Raw genomic sequence first — 22,572 nt, 5'->3', positions numbered from 1 at the left:
ATCGTTCGAGGACCCCACTTAGAGAAACAGTGACCTAGAGGATGAAAGAACAGTGTGTTCTGATGATACCCCCTGACAGCCTTGTGTCTGATTCTAATAGGACCCAACTGAGGCTGTTTGTCAGGTAGATAACTCAGCAGCATTTATTCTCTGCTTTTATTATGTGGCATTTGAAGTCAGCACACCATCTGAATCGCAAATGTTTCTTCCATTCAAGGCCCAATTACATATAAATAACTTCTAAAGGTCATTATAATGACTCTAGTGCAGCAACCTCAAGCACCTCTTGTTTTCCTTAGTTTGGGGGAAAAAAGTATCCATGATGATCTATTGTCTAAATGACATTTAAACACACACCTGAGCCTTCTCATTTATAATATTCCAGCAAACAATTGTAAATTGCAGTGACATCTGTGGTGGTTGGCATTGCTGTGTGTGCAGAGCTTCAAGGTAGAAAGATTGACTCCACTGTCTTTACCTGTTTACTCTGATATTGTTTATGGAAAATCACCTCATTGGCTAGGGTCTCCCCAGATCCCCAAGTTGATATCACCCTTGATTGTTGTTGCTCTACTGCAAGCTACAGACAAGACTTGTTCTCTGCAAATGACAGTATTAGCAGTGGATTGTTCTACCATATAATTCCTTTCCTCTGTAAATCACAGAAATTTAACTCTTTGGCTTTCATGCTACTAGCCCTTTTGAATTACTTGAATTTTATTTTTTTAAGATTTTTTTTATTTATTTATGCATATAAGAACTGGGTACAGGCCAGATGTGCAGGGGGTGAGAGCATTCACCAGAGACAGAGTGGGGAACAGAACGGGCAGACTGACTGAAGTACACTGCTGAGTGGAGCAGCGGGCGAGACCGGAGAGGTTTGCCGCGCCATGTGGGATTCTTGCCGGCCAACCAGGATGGAACCTGCACCACAGAGGCTGCAGACAGCTCAACTGCCTGCACCACCAGGGGGGCCCTGAATTACTTGAATTTTAAAGGACATTGGTCTACTCATGACTTCCAAGGGAGAAAAATCTTTAATCTTTGGCCAGAAGGTCATAGGGGTAACAACAGAAAGTCATCACTAGACAGAAGGGTTTGGAGCTAATGGGGTGTACCCCATAGTGGGGAGCCTCCTCCCATCCATTGCTTTGCAATTGCATATGCCATATAGTAGAACCACTTGTCTAAACTGCAAGTTCATTCTGTCCAATGTAGCATTGTTCCCTATCTCTGCTCCAAGCAGTACAGTCATGGGAGAACTCAGAATAGTCTCTTTCAGTTGGCTAATATTCATAAAGGTCAAAAGAATTTGGTATGGTCTCTAGAAAAGAGACCTCAAACCAGCTGTAACCCCAAGAGCAGAAGCCCTACAGGCAGAACCCAATTCACGAACAAACTTCCATTGAAATTGCTTTGTCCTTTGATTTTCATTTCACTCCCAATAACAAAAAGAATTTCCTTAAATGTTCTAGTGGAACTGGTGGTCTTGGAAGTGCTCCACATTTTTCTGTGGCCTCTCAGATTCCTGAGGCCCTGTGGGGCCTGATGATTGGGCCCTAGTGTGAGAAATTTGGCTTGGGGGAAATCTGCATCTGATCTGTGTCCCTTGCCCAGAGGAACTGTGGGTGAGGAGTCAGGAGTTCAGGTAAATGTACCTGCCAAGCATTGGGCTGATGCCTCCTTCTCAACCATCCATGTCCCACCACTCAGACCCTGTGTTATCTTCTGGTCTCTCCTGCTGTCTTTTAGGAAAGAATGTCCTCTACCCTAAGACAAGGGCAGCTATCTCCTGGCAGCTTCTATTTGTGATTGTTGTATCTGACAGCCTTCCTTGGTTTAATGTTGAGCTTCATCCTGTTCAGTCTGTTGCCACTTCATCCTGTTTTTGTTCAGTGCAGGGACCTCAGCCTTCAGTGTGTGGAAAAGATAGGACTAATTCACTGTTCCTTGCACATAAGCCTCAGAAACAAAAAGGTTTAAGTGACTGACAGCAATTCTTGGCATAGGCCACCTCAGGTCATCAGTAACTTCTGCTGTAAAGGCAGAAATAAATTATTAATGTGCAATATTTTAATTTTTCTGACTTCTTTGCTGGACATAGGCCTTTCAAATTCCCTCTGTTTGGTTGAAAATAACTATTTCATCCTTTCTTGTAGTATTCAATGGTGTGTATATACAGATCATTTTTGATCCACACTCATCTGTTGAAGGAGATTTAGGCTGCTTCCTGCCCTAGCTTTTGTAAATAATGTTGCCGTGTGTATTGTAGAACATATGGGGGTTTTTTGTTGATGGTTTCATATTCTTTTGAACGTATACCTAAGAGAGGAATTGCTGGATCATCCAGTATTTCTAATTTCGATTTTTAAGGTAAATCCCGATTGCTTTCCACACTGGTATCACCAGTTCAGTCCCACCAACAGTATATAGTGTTCTTTTTCTCCACATTCTCTTAAGCACTTGCTGGAGGTCTTTTTGATATGTGCCATTTTCAAGGCTAGTATCTCATTGTAGTTTTAATCTGCATCTCTTTTATTAGGAGTGATGATGAACATTTTTTAATATGTTTTTTATCCTTGTGGATATCCTTTTTGGAGAATTGTCTTTTCATATCCGATGCCCATTTGTTAATTGGGTTGGTCATTTTGGTTGCTAAATTGTATGAATTTTTTTATATGTCATGAAGTTATTTCTATATTCTCTATTCTGTACCATTGGTCCGTGTATTTTTGTGCCAATACCATATTGTTTTTAATACTGCTAACATACAGTATAGTTTAAAGTCAATCTGATACCTCCATTTCTCTCCTTTCTTCTTAAGGTTGCTTTTGCAATTCAGGGTCTTTTGTGGTTCCATATACATTTCAATATTTTTATTCATTTTCTTTGAAAAATATTGCTGGAATTTTGCTGGGGTTCACATTAAATTTGTGTGTCATTTCAGGTAAGATCGTCGTTTTGACTATATTAATTCTCTCATCCATGAGTTTGATATCCTTATATCTCCTTATGTTACTAGGTCCTTGAATAGTGTCTTATAATTCTCATTGTAAAGGTGTTCCATTATGGTTACCCTTTTTCCTTTGGCTATTTTTAATATTCTTTTCTAATCTTTGGTTCTCAACAACTTTACTATGTATCTTGATGTATGTCAATCTGGGTTATTTTGTTTGGAACACTCTGGGCCTCTTGGAGTACAAGGCTTTCACTAATTATTTCTTTAAATAGTTTTCTATGCCTTTCTCTTCTCTTTCTAGGATCCCCATGGTATGGATATTAAGTTGCTCTAAAGTACACTTACCTTTACAATTTTTTAAATTATTTTTTCTCTATCTTGTTCTATTCCTGTTTTCTCCAGTAATGTGTTTTCAAGTTCATGAATTATCTCCATTGCTCCTGTTGTCTGCTGTTAAGTCCTCAATTATATTTTTAAATAATCTAGAGTATTTCTTAACTCTTATTTCTGAATGTACTACCTCAGATTTTCATTATCTTTATTGTTGTTTCATATCCTCCTTTTTTTTTTAATTTCTTTCAGCATTTCCAGGACTGTTACCCTGAGTTCCCCTTCTGTCATTCTTCACAACTCCACTGAGTTTGGGTCTTAGCCCAACAACTTTACTCTGCCACCATCCTGCCTGACTCTCCTGCTTCCTTTTCTGAATAGTACACATGAACCATGTGATTAAACCACGCATTGGCAATCAAACACTGGCTTGTTATTATTTTTCTAGCATTGCCTTCTCCACAGCGGATGCACTGAGGCTAGGAGGATGGCGGAAGACTGACTTTATCACAACAAAGTCTTAAGAAATGTGCCTCATCTGTGCCTCTGCAATGCTCTTTTACTCTTATACATAAGGGTTCTAACCTGAATATGACATTAGGCAGATAATGCAACCTCTGGAAGCTGCAGTTTTTACAGAGACAACAGGGAGACAAAAGCTCTCCCACATCCACTGCTTACTCATCTGAGTTTCTGGGATAGAAACTTATATTCAAAGATGGTTACACAGAAGCAGAAGAAGGTTGCTCTTTTATGATTCTGAATTACTCTCCCTTTGTTCTTTCTTTCCCTCTTGGTCAGTTCTGGGAATGCCAGACACAGTGGAGGAGATGTGTCCTGACATCCCACAGCTGGAAGGACTGATGAAGGAAATCAACGCACTGGCTGAGTCAGGGGCCCGCTACACAGAGATGCCCCATGTCATTGAGGTGATCTTGCCCATGCTCTGCAACTACCTGTCTTACTGGTGGGAGCGGGGCCCTGAGTACCTGCCCCCAAGCACAGGACCCTGGTGCACCAAGATCACTTCTGAACACCTCAGTGTCATCCTGGGGAACATTCTGAAAATCATCAACAACAACCTGGGCATCGATGAGGCCTCCTGGATGAAGCGCATTGCAGGTACCTTTTCTCCCCAATTCCCTTCCCACCTGGGACCAAGAAGCCAGAATTCTCTTTTCATCTCCAGGTCTAGCTTTATATATTCCCTTTTCTACACCCCCTGCCCCAGGTACTTAGCAATCAAAAGAATCAATTTAGTTCCCTGTAGATCTTCCCAAACCAAATGTGTCTGCCCCTCTCCACAACTAATCCAGGCCCCTCAAAACTCCGGGAAGTTCCTTCCTGCTAAACACTACCTGACTCATGCTCATCGCTGTATTTGCTATGGCTACTTAAAAACCCAGTATGCTCTTAGAGTTCTAACAGTCTATATTTTCTTGGTAAGTGATCCTGTGTGTTTTCTACATGTATAAAACTACCTCTGTCTGAGCCATCCTGTAAGATCCCTAATGCCACATTAAGGACAAATACTTTGCATTTGTGTTCACTCACTTCTTTGTAAGACACACATTAATTTACGTTCACAGCAGTGTTGCTTTTGCTTTTGCATTTTTTTAATTCCTCTAGGGTCCTCCTTTAGAAGTCTCTTAATCAGTGTTGTTAGCTGATAGTCTGCTCCTTAAGCTACATCAAAAAAGGAAAGATTAAAGAATGAGTCAGCATACTTTATGGCCAGAAAACTGAATATTTAATGCCCTGTGTGTCAGAGTCGGTGGAGATGGAAATTAAGGCAAAGTCATTGCCTTCAGTGGACCTAGAGGGTAGACAACTCTACCATAACAGCCTCATCCTATACCCCCTGGGATCTTGAAACTCAGTGATGAGGTCAAAGGAAAGTAGTGATCCAATCTAGGTATTGCAGATAGATACATATTCCCCTGGAAGATTAAGGGAAAAAAGTTTCCATCCCCTTCCTGTCTCAGAAAGCGAGATAGGAATCAAAACCATAAATATTTTGGATGTTGATTGCTGCTAGATATATTAGCCTCTGCGAACATGAGAGAGTAAAGTTGGTGTTACTTTCTTACCTATTAGCCCTAATATTCTAGGTCTGACACAAAGGCGATTTGCTTGTGTGCTCTGATTTATAAATGTCAATTTAGGAAAGGAGAAGAATCAGTGGCCGAGCTCCTTTACCCTCTAGAGGTCCAGAGAGGAACGATATCACAGCAGGAGGGACACTGATGGGAATTGAACCTGGCCTGTTATTCCACAAATGAAGCCAGATCCCATTCATCCAGGCCCCTTAATTCCTGGTGGCTAAACAATCTATTTTAAGTAGTAATCCCAAGTCACCCATGTCTGGAACACCTATTCCTATTATTGCTTCAAAGCAGGCATCCACTTCAGTAAAGGGTGGAGCATGAAATGCAAGCCTTCCTAGTGCTGATAGTGTACTTAATTTTTTTTTAAAGATTTATTTATTTATTTATTTATTTATACAAGCACTGGGTACAGTCAGAACAGGAGGGTGAGAGAATTCACCAGAGCCAGAACGGGGAACAGAACAGGCAGACTGACGAAATACGCTGTTGAGGGGAGCAGAAGGTGCAGCAGGAGAGGTCTGCGCATCATGTGGGACCCTCGCTGGTAGCCAGGGATCGAACCGGCGCTGCAGAGGCTGCGGGCAGCTTCGCAGCCCAGCGCTCAACTGCTGTGCCACCAGGGGAGGCCCGGTAGTGTACTTCTTGATAGCACATCCCAGCAGAGGGCTGCTGTCACTTTTTCTTTCTAAAACAGTCCTTTTAGTGTAGTAAAAACTAAGGAAAACTGAGATTTAAAAAATTTCTGGAATGTAAATTATTTCCAAGTGAAATGCCCTAAGCTAAAAAACCTTGAAATACAGTGAACCTATTTTTTTCACATTTTTCATAAATACTCTGATGTTCTTTATTATGAATTAGACCAGTAGAATATTTCATTTAAGAAATAGAGTAAGACACGTCGGATTTATCTTTATGAAGTCCCACTGATTGCTTGTTTGTGCTTGTTGGCTCCTAGTGATTGCCCCCCTCTCGTGCAGTTCGCTAGACTGGTCACAGACTGCTTGCCTGCCTCAGGGCACAGAGACGCCTCCAGGAAGTAGGTTGCCGTTCACAAGTGCTAGGGGCTCAGTTGGGTTCATGTGTTTTTCAGATTTTTCTATAACCAGAAAGCCTAAATTAAGTGCTTACCCCAGGTTCAGCACAGTGCTGGTTATTATGAGCAGGAAGACTTCCTTCCATCTAGCTAGTGAGCCAAAGCCAACATAAATGTACAATTAAATGACACACAATAGTCAATTATGGAATGCTGAGAGGTGTGATACATGCCGTGCGTACATGCGGAGTTCAGAGGTGGCAGGGATCCCCACGGCCTGCAGGACTAGTGATCTCCTTCCATAGCCCTCTACCCCCATCCCACCCAACTGTGGCTTCACAAGAGGTAAGTGCCAAGTGAAGATAAATGAAGGTAGCAAGGGCAGGTGCCCTCCTGAGTTGATGGGTTTCCACAGCCTCACCTTTCGGTATTGCTTCTTTCCATTTACCAATTATCAATAATATGTGAAATGAAAGCGAGGTCTCTGTTTGCAAACAGTATATGCCCAGCCAATCATCAGCAAAGCCAGGCCTGACCTGCTGAGGAGCCACTTCATCCCGACTCTGGAGAAGTTGAAAAAAAAGGCTGTCAAGACTGTGCAGGAAGAGGAGCAGCTAAAAGCTGATGGCAAAGGGGACACTCAGGAGGCAGAGCTCCTCATCCTGGATGAGTTTGCAGTCCTCTGCAGAGACCTCTACGCCTTCTACCCCATGCTAATCCGCTACGTGGACAACAACAGGTATGAGGGAAACGAGGTTTGGGAAGCCTGCTGACAGCACAATAAGGTGGCGTTGGGTTATGTTACCTACCAGCTACCAGCACGCCCTTCCCCTACTAATACCTGGCTATCTAGAAAGTACTTTCCTTGACCAGTGTATCTTGTGATCAGATATGGCCTCCCCTTCCATCCGCCCAGGTACCAGAGGCGACAGGAAGTTGGCTAAATGAGGACAGCAGTGGCCCACTCTGACCCTCTGCTGTTCTGTCACACAGTCATTCAACAGACACTACGTGACTAAGTATCAGGCCGGGAATGAGCAAAAACAAAGATGTCTGGTGGGGGTCACAGACAATAGACAAAATATCCAAGTCATACAGAGCAGGGTAAAGGGAATTGGGCGTGCCAGGGTGGGGTGGAGTCACAGGTCTAAACAGCAAATTATTGAGAAAGCAACATTTGAGCAAAGATCTGAAGGAGGTGAGAGGATGTTCAAGAGATCCCAAGGAGGCCAGTGTTGCTGGGGAAGAGTGAGGGTGTGAAGAATAGTAGGTGCTGGAGAGGCAACATGGGGCCAGAGTACAGGGCCTTGGAGGCCACTGTAAAGGCTTCAGTCTTTTCTCAGAATGAGAGGACAAGCGGGTGGAGTGTTAAGCCAGCCTGTGATGTTCTCACATGCACTCTTTGAACTCTGGCAAGGCATGGGTGCAAATACGGGAACCAGAAGACCAGTTGTGGGCTCTCAACAAGCTCATCGAGAGCTAATGAGTGTCGGGCAGCACGTGGGGGAAGTGGGGAATGGGTTGTGACTGCTTAGTGGGATTGCTGTTTCCTTTTGTGGTCCAAAAACTATTCTGTCACTCGACAGTGAGGGTGATTGCCCAACTATGAAAATACTAAAATTCACAATGGAAAAGTTCATGTTATGTGTATCTTAACACAAAATACTTCTGCATTCTTCAACCCAAAAGTGGAACTGATGAATCATATGGTAGATCTATTTTTACTATTTTGAGAAAACTCCACTCTGCTTTCCATTGGAGCGGGTTACACAGTATATACACAGCATATGTTCCTTTATCTCCACATCCTTGCCAATACCTGTTTCTGATCTTTTTGATGGACCATTCTCACAGATGTGATATGATATCTCATTGTGGTTTGGATTTATATTTCCCTGATTATAAGTAATGATGAGCCTTTTTTCTTGTGCCTGTTGGCCATCTGTATGTCTTCTTTAGAAAAGTTTCTATTCAGATCTTTCCATTTTTGATCAGGTTGCTTGTATTCTTTTGGTTGAGTTGTATGATTTCTTTGTAGATCTTAAGTATTAACCCCTTCTTTGCTGTATGATGTGCATATATTTTCTCCCATTTGGTAGGGTGCGTCTTCATTTTTTTTTTAATTTTATTTATTTTTGCACAGAACTAAGGTGTAGGCCAGAGATGCAGGGGGTGAGAGGATTCACCAGAGGCAGAGTAGGGAGGAGAACAGGCGAACGTACTGAAATACACTGCGAAGGGGAGCCGCAGGGGAGGCAGGAGGGGTCTGCTGCCCCATGTGGGTAGCTTCCTGGCTGGGGATCGAACTCAGGCTATAGTGGTGATAGCACTGAGACTTAACCTCTGGACCACCAGGGATGCCCTGAATCTTCATTTTAAAGATCATTTCTTTGCAGAGTTTTCAGTTTGATATAGGCCCATTTGTTTGTTTTTGTTTTTGTTTCCCTTGCAGTTGGGAAGGCATCCCCAAAACCAGTGTTTTGGAGTATGTTGCCTGTGTTTTCTTCTGTGTATTTTATGGTTTCAGGTCTTACATCCAAGTCTTTAATCCATTTTGAGTTAATTGCTGTGTGTGGTATGAGACAATGGTCTGGTTTCACTCTTTTGTGTGTGGCTGTCCTATTTTCCCAGTACCATTTGTTGAAGAAACTTTCCTTTCTCCAGTGTATGCTCTTGGTTCCTTTGTCATAGATGAACTGTCCATGTAAGTATGGGCTTATTTCTGGGCTCTTAATTCTACTCCATTGTATATCTATTTTTATTTCAATACCATATTTTTAATTATTATGGCTTTGTAGTATAATTTAAAGTATGGGGGTGTGATATGACTCCTCTTTTTTGTCAAGACTGCTTTGGACTTTGGACTTCCTTGGATATTGGAGCCTTTTGTGGCTCCATATAATTTCAGTTATATTTGTTCTATTTCTTTGAAGAATGCCATTGAAACTTTGATAAGGGCTGCATTGAATCTGTATATTGGGTAAGATGGACATTTTAACAATGTTAATTCTTCTAATCTATGAACATGGAATATCTTTTTATTTCTTTGTGTCTTATTTCTTTAACAATGTCTTATCGTTTTTATTGTGTAAGTGTTTCACCTTCTTTGTCAAGTGTGTTCCTAGGTATTTAATTCTTTTTGATGTGATAATAAATGGGATTCTTTTTCTTGATTTATTTCTCTTCTAATTTGTTGTCTGCATATAGGAACTCAACTGATTTTTGTATATTGATTTTGTAGCATGCCACTGTACCAATTTATTGTTTCTAAATTTTTTAGTGTAGTCTTTAGAGTTTTCTATGTATCAGGTTATCTATAAATGGTGATAGTTTTACTCCTTACCCAACTTGGATTACTTATATATATTTTGGCTAATTGTTCTAGATAGGAGGTCCAATATTATGTTGAATGGTAGTGTTGAAAGTGAACCTCCTTGTCTTATACCTGATCTTAGTTTTTCACTATTGGTTATGATGTTAGCTGTGGGTTTGTCATATATTATATTGAGGTATGTCCTTCTAATCCCATTTTTTGATGGCTTTTTTATGAATAGATGTTGAACTTGTGAAATGCTTCGTAAAGCACTAATTCGAAGGGATATATACGATCTTATATTCATTAGAGTAGTATTTACAATCGATAAGTTATGCAAACAACCTAAGTACCTAATGATGGATGAATGGATTAAGAAGATGTGTGTATATATATATATATATATATATATACACAAAATGTATATATATACACAATGCAATACTACTCAGCTCTAAAACAGATGAAATCTTGCCACTTGCAACAACATGGGTGGAACTGGAGGGGATTAGGCTAACTAAAATAAGTCAGAAAGAAAAAAACAAATACCAGATTATTTCACTTATACTTGGAATATTGGGACAAATGAAATCAAACCCTAGAAATCTGTAGTGAGGAAAGTGTTCCAATGGACTACGGTAGATAATTATGGGTACTTTGGTGTTGGGTGTGGTATGATAATATAATCTGAAGAGGTGTGAACTTATACTTCTAAATCATATATAGTACTGTAAAGCAACAATATTACCTTAATTTAAAACAATATTACCTCAATTAAAAAAAATAAACAAGATGATGGTGGCTGGGACAATGAAGGCTGACAGAAAATGGCATATATCAGTGTCTATTTTGAAGGCAGAGCCCTTGGAACTTCCAGATTGAAAACAAGAAAAAAGGGGGAGAATCAAAGATGATTCTGGGCAGGTGGAAGGGTGAATTTTTCAACAGTTGAATTGTGTAAGGTTATGAGTACCAAAGTTTTTTAGGAGATGATTAGATGGTCACTTTTGAACATACTAAATATGAGTTGCATATCAATGCAAAAAGGAAAAAGTTGAGTATAAAAGTTGAGTTTGAATATGAGTTCAGATTTAAGGAGAAAGATTGGGTAGACATGAGAATTTGAGGGTCATTTACAAAATGATGACATGGCCTTTAAGAACCATGAGAATGGATGAGATAGATAAAAGATCAAGAGAGTGAGAGTAGTTCCAACGACTGAGGCCTTGTGCTTTCCAATATATAGAGATTGGGTAAAAGAGGAAGAACCAGCATATGAGACAGACCTAGAGGGAATAACAAGACAAGAGGAATCCAACTGAATATTGTGTCCTGTGTGCCAGCTTCACCTTTTCAGGAGAAAAGGATGATGAATGAAGGGCATCAGTGACCTTGACAAGATCAGTTTCAGTAGGGCAATGGAAATGAAAGTTTCTTTGAAGTAGGTTGGAAGAGAACAGGAGAAAAGGACTTGGAGAAAGCAAAATGGACAACTTATGCAAGGAGTTTTACATAAAGGGGAACAGAGATTTAGAATGCTAGCTGGAGGCAGAAGTAAGCTGAGAGAAGAGTTTTTATCATGGAAGACTTCTCAGCTCTTCTCTTTGTTAATGGGAATGAGTCAATAGAGAGGGAAACTGATCATGTAACAATGAGAATTTTTAAAGCAATGTCCTCAAGCTACCTTGAGGTTAAGGGTCAACCTTAAATAGTTCATTAACAACAACAGGAAGAAGGGCAGGGAGTTTGGGGGCTGAGACTGATAGACATACGTATATAGATATGTGTATGTGTGTATATAAACACACACATCTACATGTAACTACATCCATCAGTATATATGGATGGGGGTCTGTAGGTGTCCTTTTCTGAGTGCTTCCATTTTCTCAGTGAAGTAGGAAGCAGATCATCAGCTGAGACTCAGGAAGGGAAGAGGGTGCCTGGAGATTTGAGGAGTAATGAGAACTTATGAGGTAGAGTAGCAGAGCAGATGAAGCAGGGAAATGCAATTTGGTTGCCAGGCAGCATTGAAGGCTCCACTTGAATCTTCGGTCATGAATTTAAGGTCAGACCCATCAGCAGGTTGTCTTTTTCTCCAACTAGTTCAAGTGCCAAGAATTGGCCTAGGATGGGAAGTGAGTTGGATTGAACTAGGAGAGGAGTTTTGCAAAGTGAGTATGACAAAGAAAAGTGAGTCAGAGAGTTAAGCATGTGTGTAAAAAGATAATCATAAAAATGGGGCACAGAATTTAAGCTGGACAACAAGGGAAGTGAGGACATAGCTTATACCCACAAACAGAGAACAAAGAATTATTGGTCCATGGGGTAAGGGGATGTCACATCAAAGAAATACTTCATTATAACACTTCATTATAACACATCCCCTTTAAGTTGAAAGGCCTTAAATACAAATTTGGAAAAATTTATCTTTAAATATTCCATTGTAGATATTGAAGGGATGGGAGAATATTGCTAACTTTTTCAGTAATATGCTGTTCTATGACAGGCAGAAATAGGTCTGGTTTTGCCCATTTTAGCATTTATTTTGTAGGGTGAATTGTGCTTCCTAGTTCAAATCATTTACTTAAGATTACTAATGTTTAGCATTTCAAAATAAAGACCTTACACACACCACGCACGGGTGTGTATTTATAGTGTGTGTGTGTGTTTATAATACCGAACTTACCTATGGAAAACTACTGACTTTCAAAGAAGCCCCACTTTAAGAGCCATAGCTTTAGTCATTCTGATAACATAACTTTGTTAACTGTTTAGAGAAGGAATTTGTAAGAGTTTGAGGTGAAAACAAAAATGAAAGTAGAGTCAGGTTGCTCCTGAAATCGCTCCTTAATTGCATTGTCACTTCTGCTGGTCAAGACTCAAGACAGAGTGTGTTCCATTTAAACAGTGCTTGACAGTTGCTAAAAATGGCAATGTCAAAGAGTCTTTGAAATCATCATTAATTCATTCATCCCCACTTTTCAGCCTGTTCTTCCCTGTTCACCAGGGAGCATGATGGTCATCTGAGCCTTCTTTAGAAATACTTCTTCCCTGCATGTGTGCCTCTACCTGCTTTAGGTCTTTTCATCAACCAAATGAACTAGCTGGCTTCCAATTATGGCATTGTGGAGTTGGCAGGTATATTAGTGGTCACCTCATCTTACCTCTAATTGGATGGATAAATATCCCCTTCCTTTTTCCTAGCATTGCATTTCCCCCCTCTGATTATCCACCACAATTAGAGACAACAGGCACAGCCTTTCCTTGAGTGTACTCCCATTCTAGTTTCAGTTTGAGCCATTTTGAGCTCAAATCTGTAACTCCTACCCATTGACTCTGATGTTGCCATTTAGAGCTACACAAAAGATCCAGTCTTTCTTGTGGCAGCTGTTTAAATATTGAAAAGTGCCATCTTGTCCTTATCTGTTCGACCTTGTCAGATTTAACCTGTGTACTTTCTTCAGCCCTGTTGTGGCAGTGTTTCAAGTTTCTTCGCCATCTGGAACACTCTTCTGAGGATAAGCCTTAGGTCATCAGCGTTCAGCCTGAAGCTGACCAAAAATGAGCAGGAGCTCCAGAGGCAGGGTACCAGAACAGGGCAGATCCGCTCCCCATCTGCTCACGCAGGTGATGTAAGTCCATGTAGGTTCAATAAATCTCCCTGCGAGAGGAACGACTACTCCTTTCTGATCATTGGAAACATTCAACACCTAGAAATAAACAAGCAGGAGAGGTCAGGACAGACTCTTCCCTTCTCCCCAGATAGCATCTTCAACTGACTAGAGAGAGGTACAGAGAATTTTTGTGTCTGGGGGAAAACATTTAGTGAGCTGTTCCTCATGTGCACCAACCAGAAGGAAGGACATCAATGCAGATCAAGGTGTGCCTCTTAGAAGAAGTGCAGCAAAAACAAAATTGATTCAGCTGAAACTACACTCCTATACAAAGGGAAAGGAATCCACATGCCCATCTTTCTCTTGAGAGGAAATGTTTATTAAGATATTATTTTCGGGTCTCCTGCTACTCACACCCCCTGTGACTGTACATTTTTTTGGAGGATAGGCTGTGACCTCTTCCCTCAGCATGGCGTCAACTTGCAAAGCTCATTTAAACCAAAATACTAAAGCGTGAACAACTTGCAGTTCTGATAAAACTTGACACTTGTGCCTGAAAAAAGCACCACTGAAAAATCAATATGAAAGAAATGAAAAAGCATTACCAATCTCAAGCCTCAAGTTTGGATTTCATCTGGCAGCTCCTCATGGATCCCTGATTACAAAGGCTCAAACAAGTTTTAAGTTGACCCTCACACATAAAAGAAGTCCAAAGCTATCCAGTCCAGGATATGCTCCTGGTAGAGATTTGCCCTCCTTTGTCTTCCCGTCCTTCACATTGAGTTCCATCTTCAAAGTTGCTTCATGGAGTAATAGGACAATTAGAGTTCAAGTCCTCATATTTTCATCTCAGAAAGGAAACAGGAAGCAACATGGGCAAAGCAAAAGGGCACCCTCAGCCACCTGATCCCTTTTCAGAGAGTTATTCCAGAAGGCCCCTCCACCAACTTCCACTTCTGTTTCACTGAGCAGAAAGAACCTGACTGTTCCTCCAAGGGCCTGGGTCATGTGATCTTTAGCAGGACACAGTGCCATCCTGAAAAAGGGTTTTGTTCCTAAGGAAGCAGAGGAGAATAAGTATTTGTAGACAAGTTATAGTGTCTGCCATATACAGATGAGGCTAGTTGAGGTAGAAACAAGGAGGAAGATTGTCTCTAAAGCTGGAATTCAAGGCAGTAAGAAATTCAGGAGATAAGAAAGGGCCCGAAAGAGACTTGGCCTCACTGGCTACTTAGGAGAACTCAGTCCAATGTCCCAGAGCTCAGGGAACTAACTTTATACAACCATTACCCTCCATCTACCAAGGAACACTGGGTTTTTCAGAACATTTGGGAAAATGAAATGTTTCTTTAAGACAATAGTTTAATTTCCACTGTATCATTCTGTGCAGATACTTGAAATCTAACTTACACAACCCTCCCAAAATATACCTCAAATGTATAAGAATTTAGGAGAAAGAAAAGTTTTATAGAAAGACTGAGTTCTCTTTAGCCTTCTTGCTGCAATTGTTAAGTTTCTTAACCTAGCCTGCTTAAAAAAAATAAGCAAAGTCTATTTATTGGAAATTTCCAGACCATTTCAGAGGGCATAGGAGATGTTTGGGCTCTGCCCATAAACTTCAAATAACAGTGGAAAACCTATTTTATAAATTTCCTTCATAAAGCTGGCTTTGAAAGGAAAAGGCATGAAGCCTGAACTGTTTACAAGTACTCAAAATTTCTAGAAGCTTGACAATGGCAAATGCCAACGATGAGATTAGAATTTTTAGTGACCAAAACTTTCCTAGCATTGCTAGCCCTGTATGTCAAAGAAGAAAAAGGCTACCTCTGACAATTTGAAGTGTTGATTTCTGACATTTATTTGCTAAGGTAATCCTTGAATCCTTTGATAAATTGGAAAATGCTTAATCTAGGTCCTTCAGAAATATCCGCAACAATTACATGCCTGTATTTAAGCCTATAAAAGTTAATTGATATTTTGTTTCTCTGAAGATTGTTATACATTTAAGTGCAGTTTAATATGAAAAAAATGTATGCATCTGATGTTGACATAGTTTTTAGGGTGTGACTCTTTTAATCATTACTGATTTCCATATGCGTGTTCATTTACTTTTCAACTCAGGTCTAGCTGGCTCAAAAGCCCCGATGCTGACTCCGACCAGCTCTTCCGCATGGTGGCAGAGGTCTTCATCCTGTGGTGTAAATCTCATGTAAGGACATAGGCGGGCCTGGATTTAGAGATGGCTGTGAAAGGTACAGACCTTGGAAAACTTTCTGGTAATGTTTGCTTTTTTTATTTCCCTCCCACTTAGAACTTCAAGAGGGAAGAGCAAAATTTTGTGATTCAGAATGAAATTAATAATTTGGCATTTTTAACTGGGGACAGCAAAAGCAAGATGTCAAAAGTAAGTCCTTAGAAATCAACTCCAACAACTTCAACCTTGACCTAAGCTATGTATCTTGGACACGCGAAGGGATTAGCTCTGTATTGCAGTTAGCTCGAGCCATAGAAACCAACAGTCTCTACTGTTGTTTCTTTGAGAATGAGCCAGAAGGAACTGCTGGTCAAATAAGCATGGTTATCACATTTTATGAATAAACAGCTGTTTGTATGTCAAAAAGTTTAAGTTTCAAGACTTGCCTAAGGCATTTGAGAGGTCTCCCAAACAAAAACTGCTTGCTGTCATTTTAATGTAGAACTACTTCCTGTGTAGTGAAGCCACAAAAATACACATACCTAGCATCACCTTTTGATTAATTATGAAGAAATTACCTTGCTTTAAAGATTTCATTATCATTTCTTACAGTAAGCTTGTCTTGCTTTTTATCTGAAATAGTCAGTAGCTATTTGACTTCAGCTATGCTGACCTCTTAATACCTTCTGTTTATTTTCCATGTGAGTTGCATTCAGAAATCCAAATACTTGTCCATCTCCCTGTAGGAAATACTTGAAATAGGGCTCCTGGACAGTAATCTGATGAAAGAGTAACCTATGAGGGAGTGTACTAGGAATCCAGGAGAGGGGACTAGCCTCCCATCTCCTCCCACATCAGCTCTGCATATTGAGGCTTCAGTATTTTGATTGGAAAGAATCCTCAGACACTCCTTCAGGTGTACATACAAAAGCAAGGCTGACATAAATGTGATGTCTTGCTGCCAACTGTTATGACTGTTGCCCCAAGAAGTGTGCCTCAATGATGAGGGTTGACTGTGTCAAGTGCCAGTGACATGAAAACCTGAGAAATTCTCGTTCATTGCTGGTGCAGTGCTGCCTTTGAAGAACGTGAAGGTGGAGTGTGCATGGGGACCCCTCAGAAGTGAAAATCAATTCTGGAAAGATCACCATAGGTTTGTAGCAAAGCCTTTGGGGCATCTTTCCACATAACTATTGGGAATGGAAAACCTGTGTATGTGGAGCAGACAAGGGACCGGTATAACACCCAGAATAGAAATGTCTGCACCCAAAACATCACCAAGGGAGGCTAGCTCTGGTCAGCTGCAATCCCTCAGAATGTTCTGTCCCTTCCATCTTTTAGTTATGTTGACACTAACACTTCTTCCAGCATCTAAAATATTGACTCGAGTTTAGAATCTAGTGTACATTCCTCAGTGAAGTTTGATAAATGTGAACATACAAAGTAGAGATCAGCAGTACATATTCACTTTATAGATGAATCTTTACTACAGGGGAACATTACATGTGGTGGATCCCTTTGTGCTTGAGATCATTTCTATTTGATTATCTAAAGTTCTTTTTGCATTCAACATTTGGAAGATACATCTTCTACTCATTTGTGCAAGGTAGGATTATTTGGACTCCTGCTCCCTGGATATCTTAAGTTCCCTCTGAAGGTTCTTACAACTACCACAGACCCTCCTTTGACCTCATTCACCTAGAGAAAGTCAGTGAATTCTAGGTAGATTCCATGCCTTCTATGGGCTCAGGACTGACCCAGTTGGCATCCATTGTACTTATCAAGGGATGGCAGCAAAGCTATGAAAATGGCTGTGATTTACAGTTTAAATCCCAGAGGAGCAGAAATGGCAAAGACATCTCAAGCCTCTGATGATGAGTGGACTTAACATCATTGGGTTTTTGCGTGCAAAGAAATGAAGTGACAGGTTATGACATTTCAATACTAATCTACTAACTAACCTGAAATTTTGGCCATTCACATTACTGAATGAGGAAAATGGCATGTTTGTTTTGTCAGAGGTTGATCTTATTCAGAATCTGTACATCTTCCCTATTGGAGAGGTTAGTCAGTAGGAACACTTTCATTTTGCTTCCATTGACATCGTATGCCAATTTTTCCTGAGCAATGTGGGATAGGTTCAAAGTTACATTGTAAAAGATATGAAGGCACTGCCTAGACACTAAACATTTGCCAAACTCAGCAGGGTAACAAGTATTCACATTGTTCCTATTGCCCAGGTTGGGACATAAAGTGTAGTAGTAAATAGGACTGGAAACTGACTGGAAGCTAATTCCTATCCTTGTTGACTATGTATGGCCTTGCGTCATTCACTTAACTTCTCTGGTCTCCAATTTACCAATCTGTAGAATGAAGCTGAGCATACTACCTGATTCCTTACAGTTTCAGACTGCATTTCATGAAGATAATATCTCATAAACATCATACATAATTTCAGGACCAAGATAACAGACTTCAATAAATAGCAACTCATAGCCATTTCTGGTATCGAGAAGCCAGGGAGGAGAGTAGTCTTCCTTATGATCAGTTGAACCCTCATTCTGTTGGCCTCCCTGAAATTACACGTGTTCTCTACTACCTGGTCTGAATGATCACTTGTCACCTGTGCTTGCTTTTATTTCCACTGCCACTTGGAATCTGGTGTTGTATTAATGAAATGGGCCTTGGTGCACTTGGCATCCTTTGCAGAGATACATGGACTGGAATGCTGCATGCCCACACACACTGCACATGCCATGGCAGATGGAAAGGAAGTGGCGGGGGGGGGGGGAATATATGGTGTGCCTCACTGTTCATGTTTGATGAATTTGATTCAAAGATAGGCTATTATTCTGGCAGCTAAAGCAGATTGTTTTGAGAGCTCATTGTATATTTTGTTCATATAAAACCAGTCTGCAAATATGTTAAGCAAAACATAACTAAGCTGAGTGAGTGTTTTTTGTTTTGTTTTTAAACTTGTTTTGTTTTCTGGAAAAATGGCAGCAGCTTCCACGGAAGGGAATGGTAAGTTAGAATGTGTTTAGCCCAGAAATGCCAGTTCCTTGTCCAAGACAATAAACAATAAAGAGCTGTGATGCAGGAAACTAGAATCCCTCATTGTCTAAAGTCACTCATTGTCTAAAATCACTCAAGTGATTTCAGTACATTGGAAAAGGACAGGGAAGCATTTAGAAGCTGTCTTTGAGTTTTTCAGGAGTAGTCAGAATAATATGTGTGAGTTTTCTCCTTGCTCTCCTGCTGCTCACTCTCCTCTGTCTTATTCCCTCCACCCTGACAACATTTTTCCTTTTATTTGTATTTCTTTTTGCTCTTAACACTGCTACAACTCAGTCTTTCTCTCGGAATCTCACAATATACTGCTCCCTCACCTCGCCTTAACTCCACTTCCCTTCCCTCTTCCCCACTCCCCTTCTCTCACTGTCTTCCTTCCTGCTGCTCTCTCTTGCTTTCTCAATCTCAGAGTAGCTTCTAGAAATTCACCTTTTCCTCTGACATCTCATATTGTGTTCACTTCTCTTTTCTTCACCCTATCTGTGCATGTGGGTTGGCCTTTATTCGGAAACCTCTCCCTGTGGGGTGGAGAGTGTGTCCTCCTAAAACTCCCTTATCCCCTAAAAATGTGTTTTTTTTTCCTAAAGTCCCTACATAAAATCAGTTGTTTGACTATAAATTACTGAGGATTCAATGTGTAGAAATAAAATTATTTTGAAGGTATGGAAATTCACAAATTTCTGTTAAGAAAATAAAATTTCAGCCAACTTTATATATTCATATGTAATAGAATGCAGCATTGGGAAAATGCATTAGGTTAACTAAGTCCAGTGATATGTGATAAAGGAATAAAATTAGAGCCTGTAGCATGTAGGAGCTTGTGACCTAAGGTATATTTAAAAGTCACAGGCACAAGAAGGGAGATGCTCCATCCTCCAGCTTGTGGGGGTGATCCTGAGCCTCTTAGAATATTCCTAGAGTAAATATATATATATATATATATATATATATATATATATATATTATATATATATTCCTCCTTTAAGCAGCAGCACAAACATTGCTCTCCTTCGCTCACCTCTTTTTGTAACCATAGATCTGCTAGAGGTGATAATGTGATGGGTAGAAGAAAGGAAGAATATAAGGTCTCTGATTACATGAGATTATCTACCCAAGTGACAGGTGGTGGTAGAAGGGGAAAGACTTCAGATCTAAGGAGTTCGTATCTGAAGACCACCCAGGTCTGAAAGTCACACACTCTGGAAGGCTGGTCTCTGAGATGACTTGGCCCCTCAGGTTCATTGCTTGGTTTGGACCTAAGTCATGATGACCCAATTAACCCCCATCCTAACCTCTTACTTGCTCTTCATGCCATGCACAAGTGGTTTCCATAACTGTTGAGTTTCTGTTGTGTTGCTTGAGAAACTGAGGCTAAGAAATTGTGACTAACATGTGGTACCTAATACCTTGGACCCCTGCTTTTACTGACTGACTCTTCTCCTTGTTTCTTTTCTTTTGTCTTTCCACACAGGCCATGCAAGTAAAGGTACAGGTCAAATGCATGACGTGTCTTTTCTGTCCTAGTATTAGAGGTGCCAGGCTCTGGCCCCCCTCTGCACTGTGATCACCATGGGGGTAGTGCATAATGGATTTTCTCACCTGGAGGTCTCCCAAGCCTGCTCCAGGGAAGACAACTGCCTGTCAAAGAGTGAATGTAGGCCCACCCACTCTTGGAATGGGGAAGCCGGGGAAGCCAGCCAAGCCTCGCCCTAACCGAGGTCTCCTTGCTATCTCTGCTCCCTTCCCCCAGCTGCCCACAATGCAGCCAGAACACTGAGAGAGAGGGGGGCCTGCCAGGGCTGTGAGAACCCAGGAGACTGGCTCCTCTGCTATGACACACAGGGTCAGAATTCTAGTTGCTGTCCTTGGTGCTAGAAAACATGTTCTCCTTCTTGTGCAAGCCTCCCATGACTCAAAGAGTTTTCCAAGGACTAAAATTCAGAATTTAAATCAATAGATAACCATGAGCTTTTTGCACAAAATATGCATATAGTCCAATAACCTTGGGTCAGTTTTCTAGTTGCCCATACAGGTTCTTCACTTGGAAATATTTCTCTGTAGTAGCGTGTGTGTCTGTTGCCATTGTCCTACACCCTCTGCCCTCCAGTATGTGGTGGAGAGAGGGAGAGATGCAGACACCAGGTCACAAACAAATCTTAGTTAGAAAAGAGAAATGGAACCATGTCAGAGAGACTTGGGTCTGGATGTTAGCCCAGATGCTTACTTGACCTTGGAAAAATCACTTAACTTCCCTGAACATCAAGTTCTCATACATAAAACTGATTTGTTTATATCTCAGAATTGTTGGGAAAATTAGACATGTTTAATTAGCAGAAACATTGGTGTCAAAACACTATATATGCAGCATATGTGGCTAGAACAACAGATCAGCCGAATAAAAAAGAAAGCAAGAAATTATTAAAATTGTGTATCTTCTTCACAGTTAATTTTCATATGCCGCATGTTACTATTGCACTTTACACTTTTACATACACAATTCCACATATTTTATATAAACAAAATCCAGTTTTCTCCTTCATGGATCATTTGAAGCATTTTCAAGGGTAATTTATAAATTTGCCTTATAAATCCTTATAGGATTTATAGAGAATAAATAAAATCTTTATAGGATTCTCTACCCGATGGTCAAGCATGTAAGGAAATGCTCCAGCACTGGCAAATGATAGCTCGAACCTCATGGTCTGTGTGTGAACCAGTTTTTCCTTTTCACTGTGTTCTGGAACCCAAATAGCCTCCTCCTCTGGGCCTCATTGCTTCCTGCCCCGACCCCATCATACTCCCTGCCTCCCCCTTCCCTGCCCACCAGTGTCCTGTGCCTGCTGTTTTTGGAGCACCTACACATGGTACCCCTGCAACCAGTAGAGTGTTTGACCTGACTGGGTTTTTCTATCCAGGGGCTTGACTGCGGTTTCTGTAATGCATTTGTCACGAGCCAGGCAGAAGAAATCGCATCCATTTTAAGAGTGTCTGTTAATAAGTGTTGCCCACTTTCCCACTTTGGAAAGTCATTTTAAAAGGTCAGCCCCAAGTCAGTGCTCATTCTGACCCTTCTCTCAGAAAGCCAGTCCCTCATAAAATAAATTCTGCTCCAGCCCAGAATCCCAGGTCTTACATGCCAGTTCTAGAAGCGACGCCTGGCTTCTCCCTGCTCCCAAGCCCTGTGTCTGTATGTCGTAACCAACAGCAGTGCTGCCTCATTGCTGCAAAAGCTCCATGGGCACCTCGTAAAAGCAAAGCTTGGATGCGCTCTCGTCATGGGACCTGATTTCATTCTTTACTTCTCACTACCCACCCCTCCCATTTGGCTGGGGAGGTGTCTGTAAGCGAGGCACCATGTGTGGGCAACTTTGCTCTTTCAGAGCCTTCACATCATGAAACAGGTCTCCACAACACCTTGGTTCCTTGAGCACACCCACACCCACCATGTATTGTGGGTGCTAAGGGTTAGATTCTCCTCTGAAACCTCCTACTTCACTAGATGAATGCTCCCTGACAGGGAGGAAACAGTAAAAGCCAAGGAAGCACTAACTCTCACAGACTTGGGGAGTTCCATTCTATTGCATGTTCAGTGTTTCTCCCCAGGCAGATCCCCAGGAAGCCCTGCTTCTTCTGTGAGAAGAAGGGGAATGGAGGTAGAGGCTGAGTGGGATGCCAGTGCTCCAAAATATTAGCTTCAGCCCCAGAATAAAACAGTTCTTCTATGTTAGATGCTCTTCACATGTTTGCTATCCCCCTAGCAAAAGGACTCACACTTCTTTTTCTACATTTTGTCCATTATCAATCATTTTTTGAAAAACAAAACAAAAAAAAAACACCACGTTATTTGGTCCAAAAGTGAATGATCAAAGACTGTGTGTGTCTGTGGTATGTGCGTGGTTACGTGGTTCTGTGTGCATGTGCACAGCAGAGGCCCAGGGTCAGTGCTGGT

General features: G+C 41.1%; 1 protein-coding gene across 1 annotated transcript in view; it reads left to right on the top strand.

Moving 5' to 3' along the window:
* Positions 1 to 22,572, top strand: part of RYR3 (ryanodine receptor 3) — a 522,405-nt gene that overhangs the window by 449,583 nt on the left and 50,250 nt on the right. Inside the window, exons 66-69 of the mRNA XM_054700223.1 lie at positions 4,091 to 4,411; positions 6,929 to 7,169; positions 15,479 to 15,566; positions 15,669 to 15,761. Coding sequence (XP_054556198.1) covers positions 4,091 to 4,411; positions 6,929 to 7,169; positions 15,479 to 15,566; positions 15,669 to 15,761 — 743 coding nt within the window. The remainder of the gene's footprint in view (positions 1 to 4,090; positions 4,412 to 6,928; positions 7,170 to 15,478; positions 15,567 to 15,668; positions 15,762 to 22,572) is intronic.

The sequence above is a fragment of the Talpa occidentalis genome, unplaced genomic scaffold (assembly GCF_014898055.3).
Source record: "Talpa occidentalis isolate TD23 unplaced genomic scaffold, MPIMG_talOcc4v2.1 talOcc4.11, whole genome shotgun sequence".
NCBI lineage: Eukaryota > Metazoa > Chordata > Mammalia > Eulipotyphla > Talpidae > Talpa > Talpa occidentalis.
The sequence above is the reverse complement of the archived record's forward strand: the minus strand, read 5'-3'. Positions and strand labels throughout refer to the sequence as shown.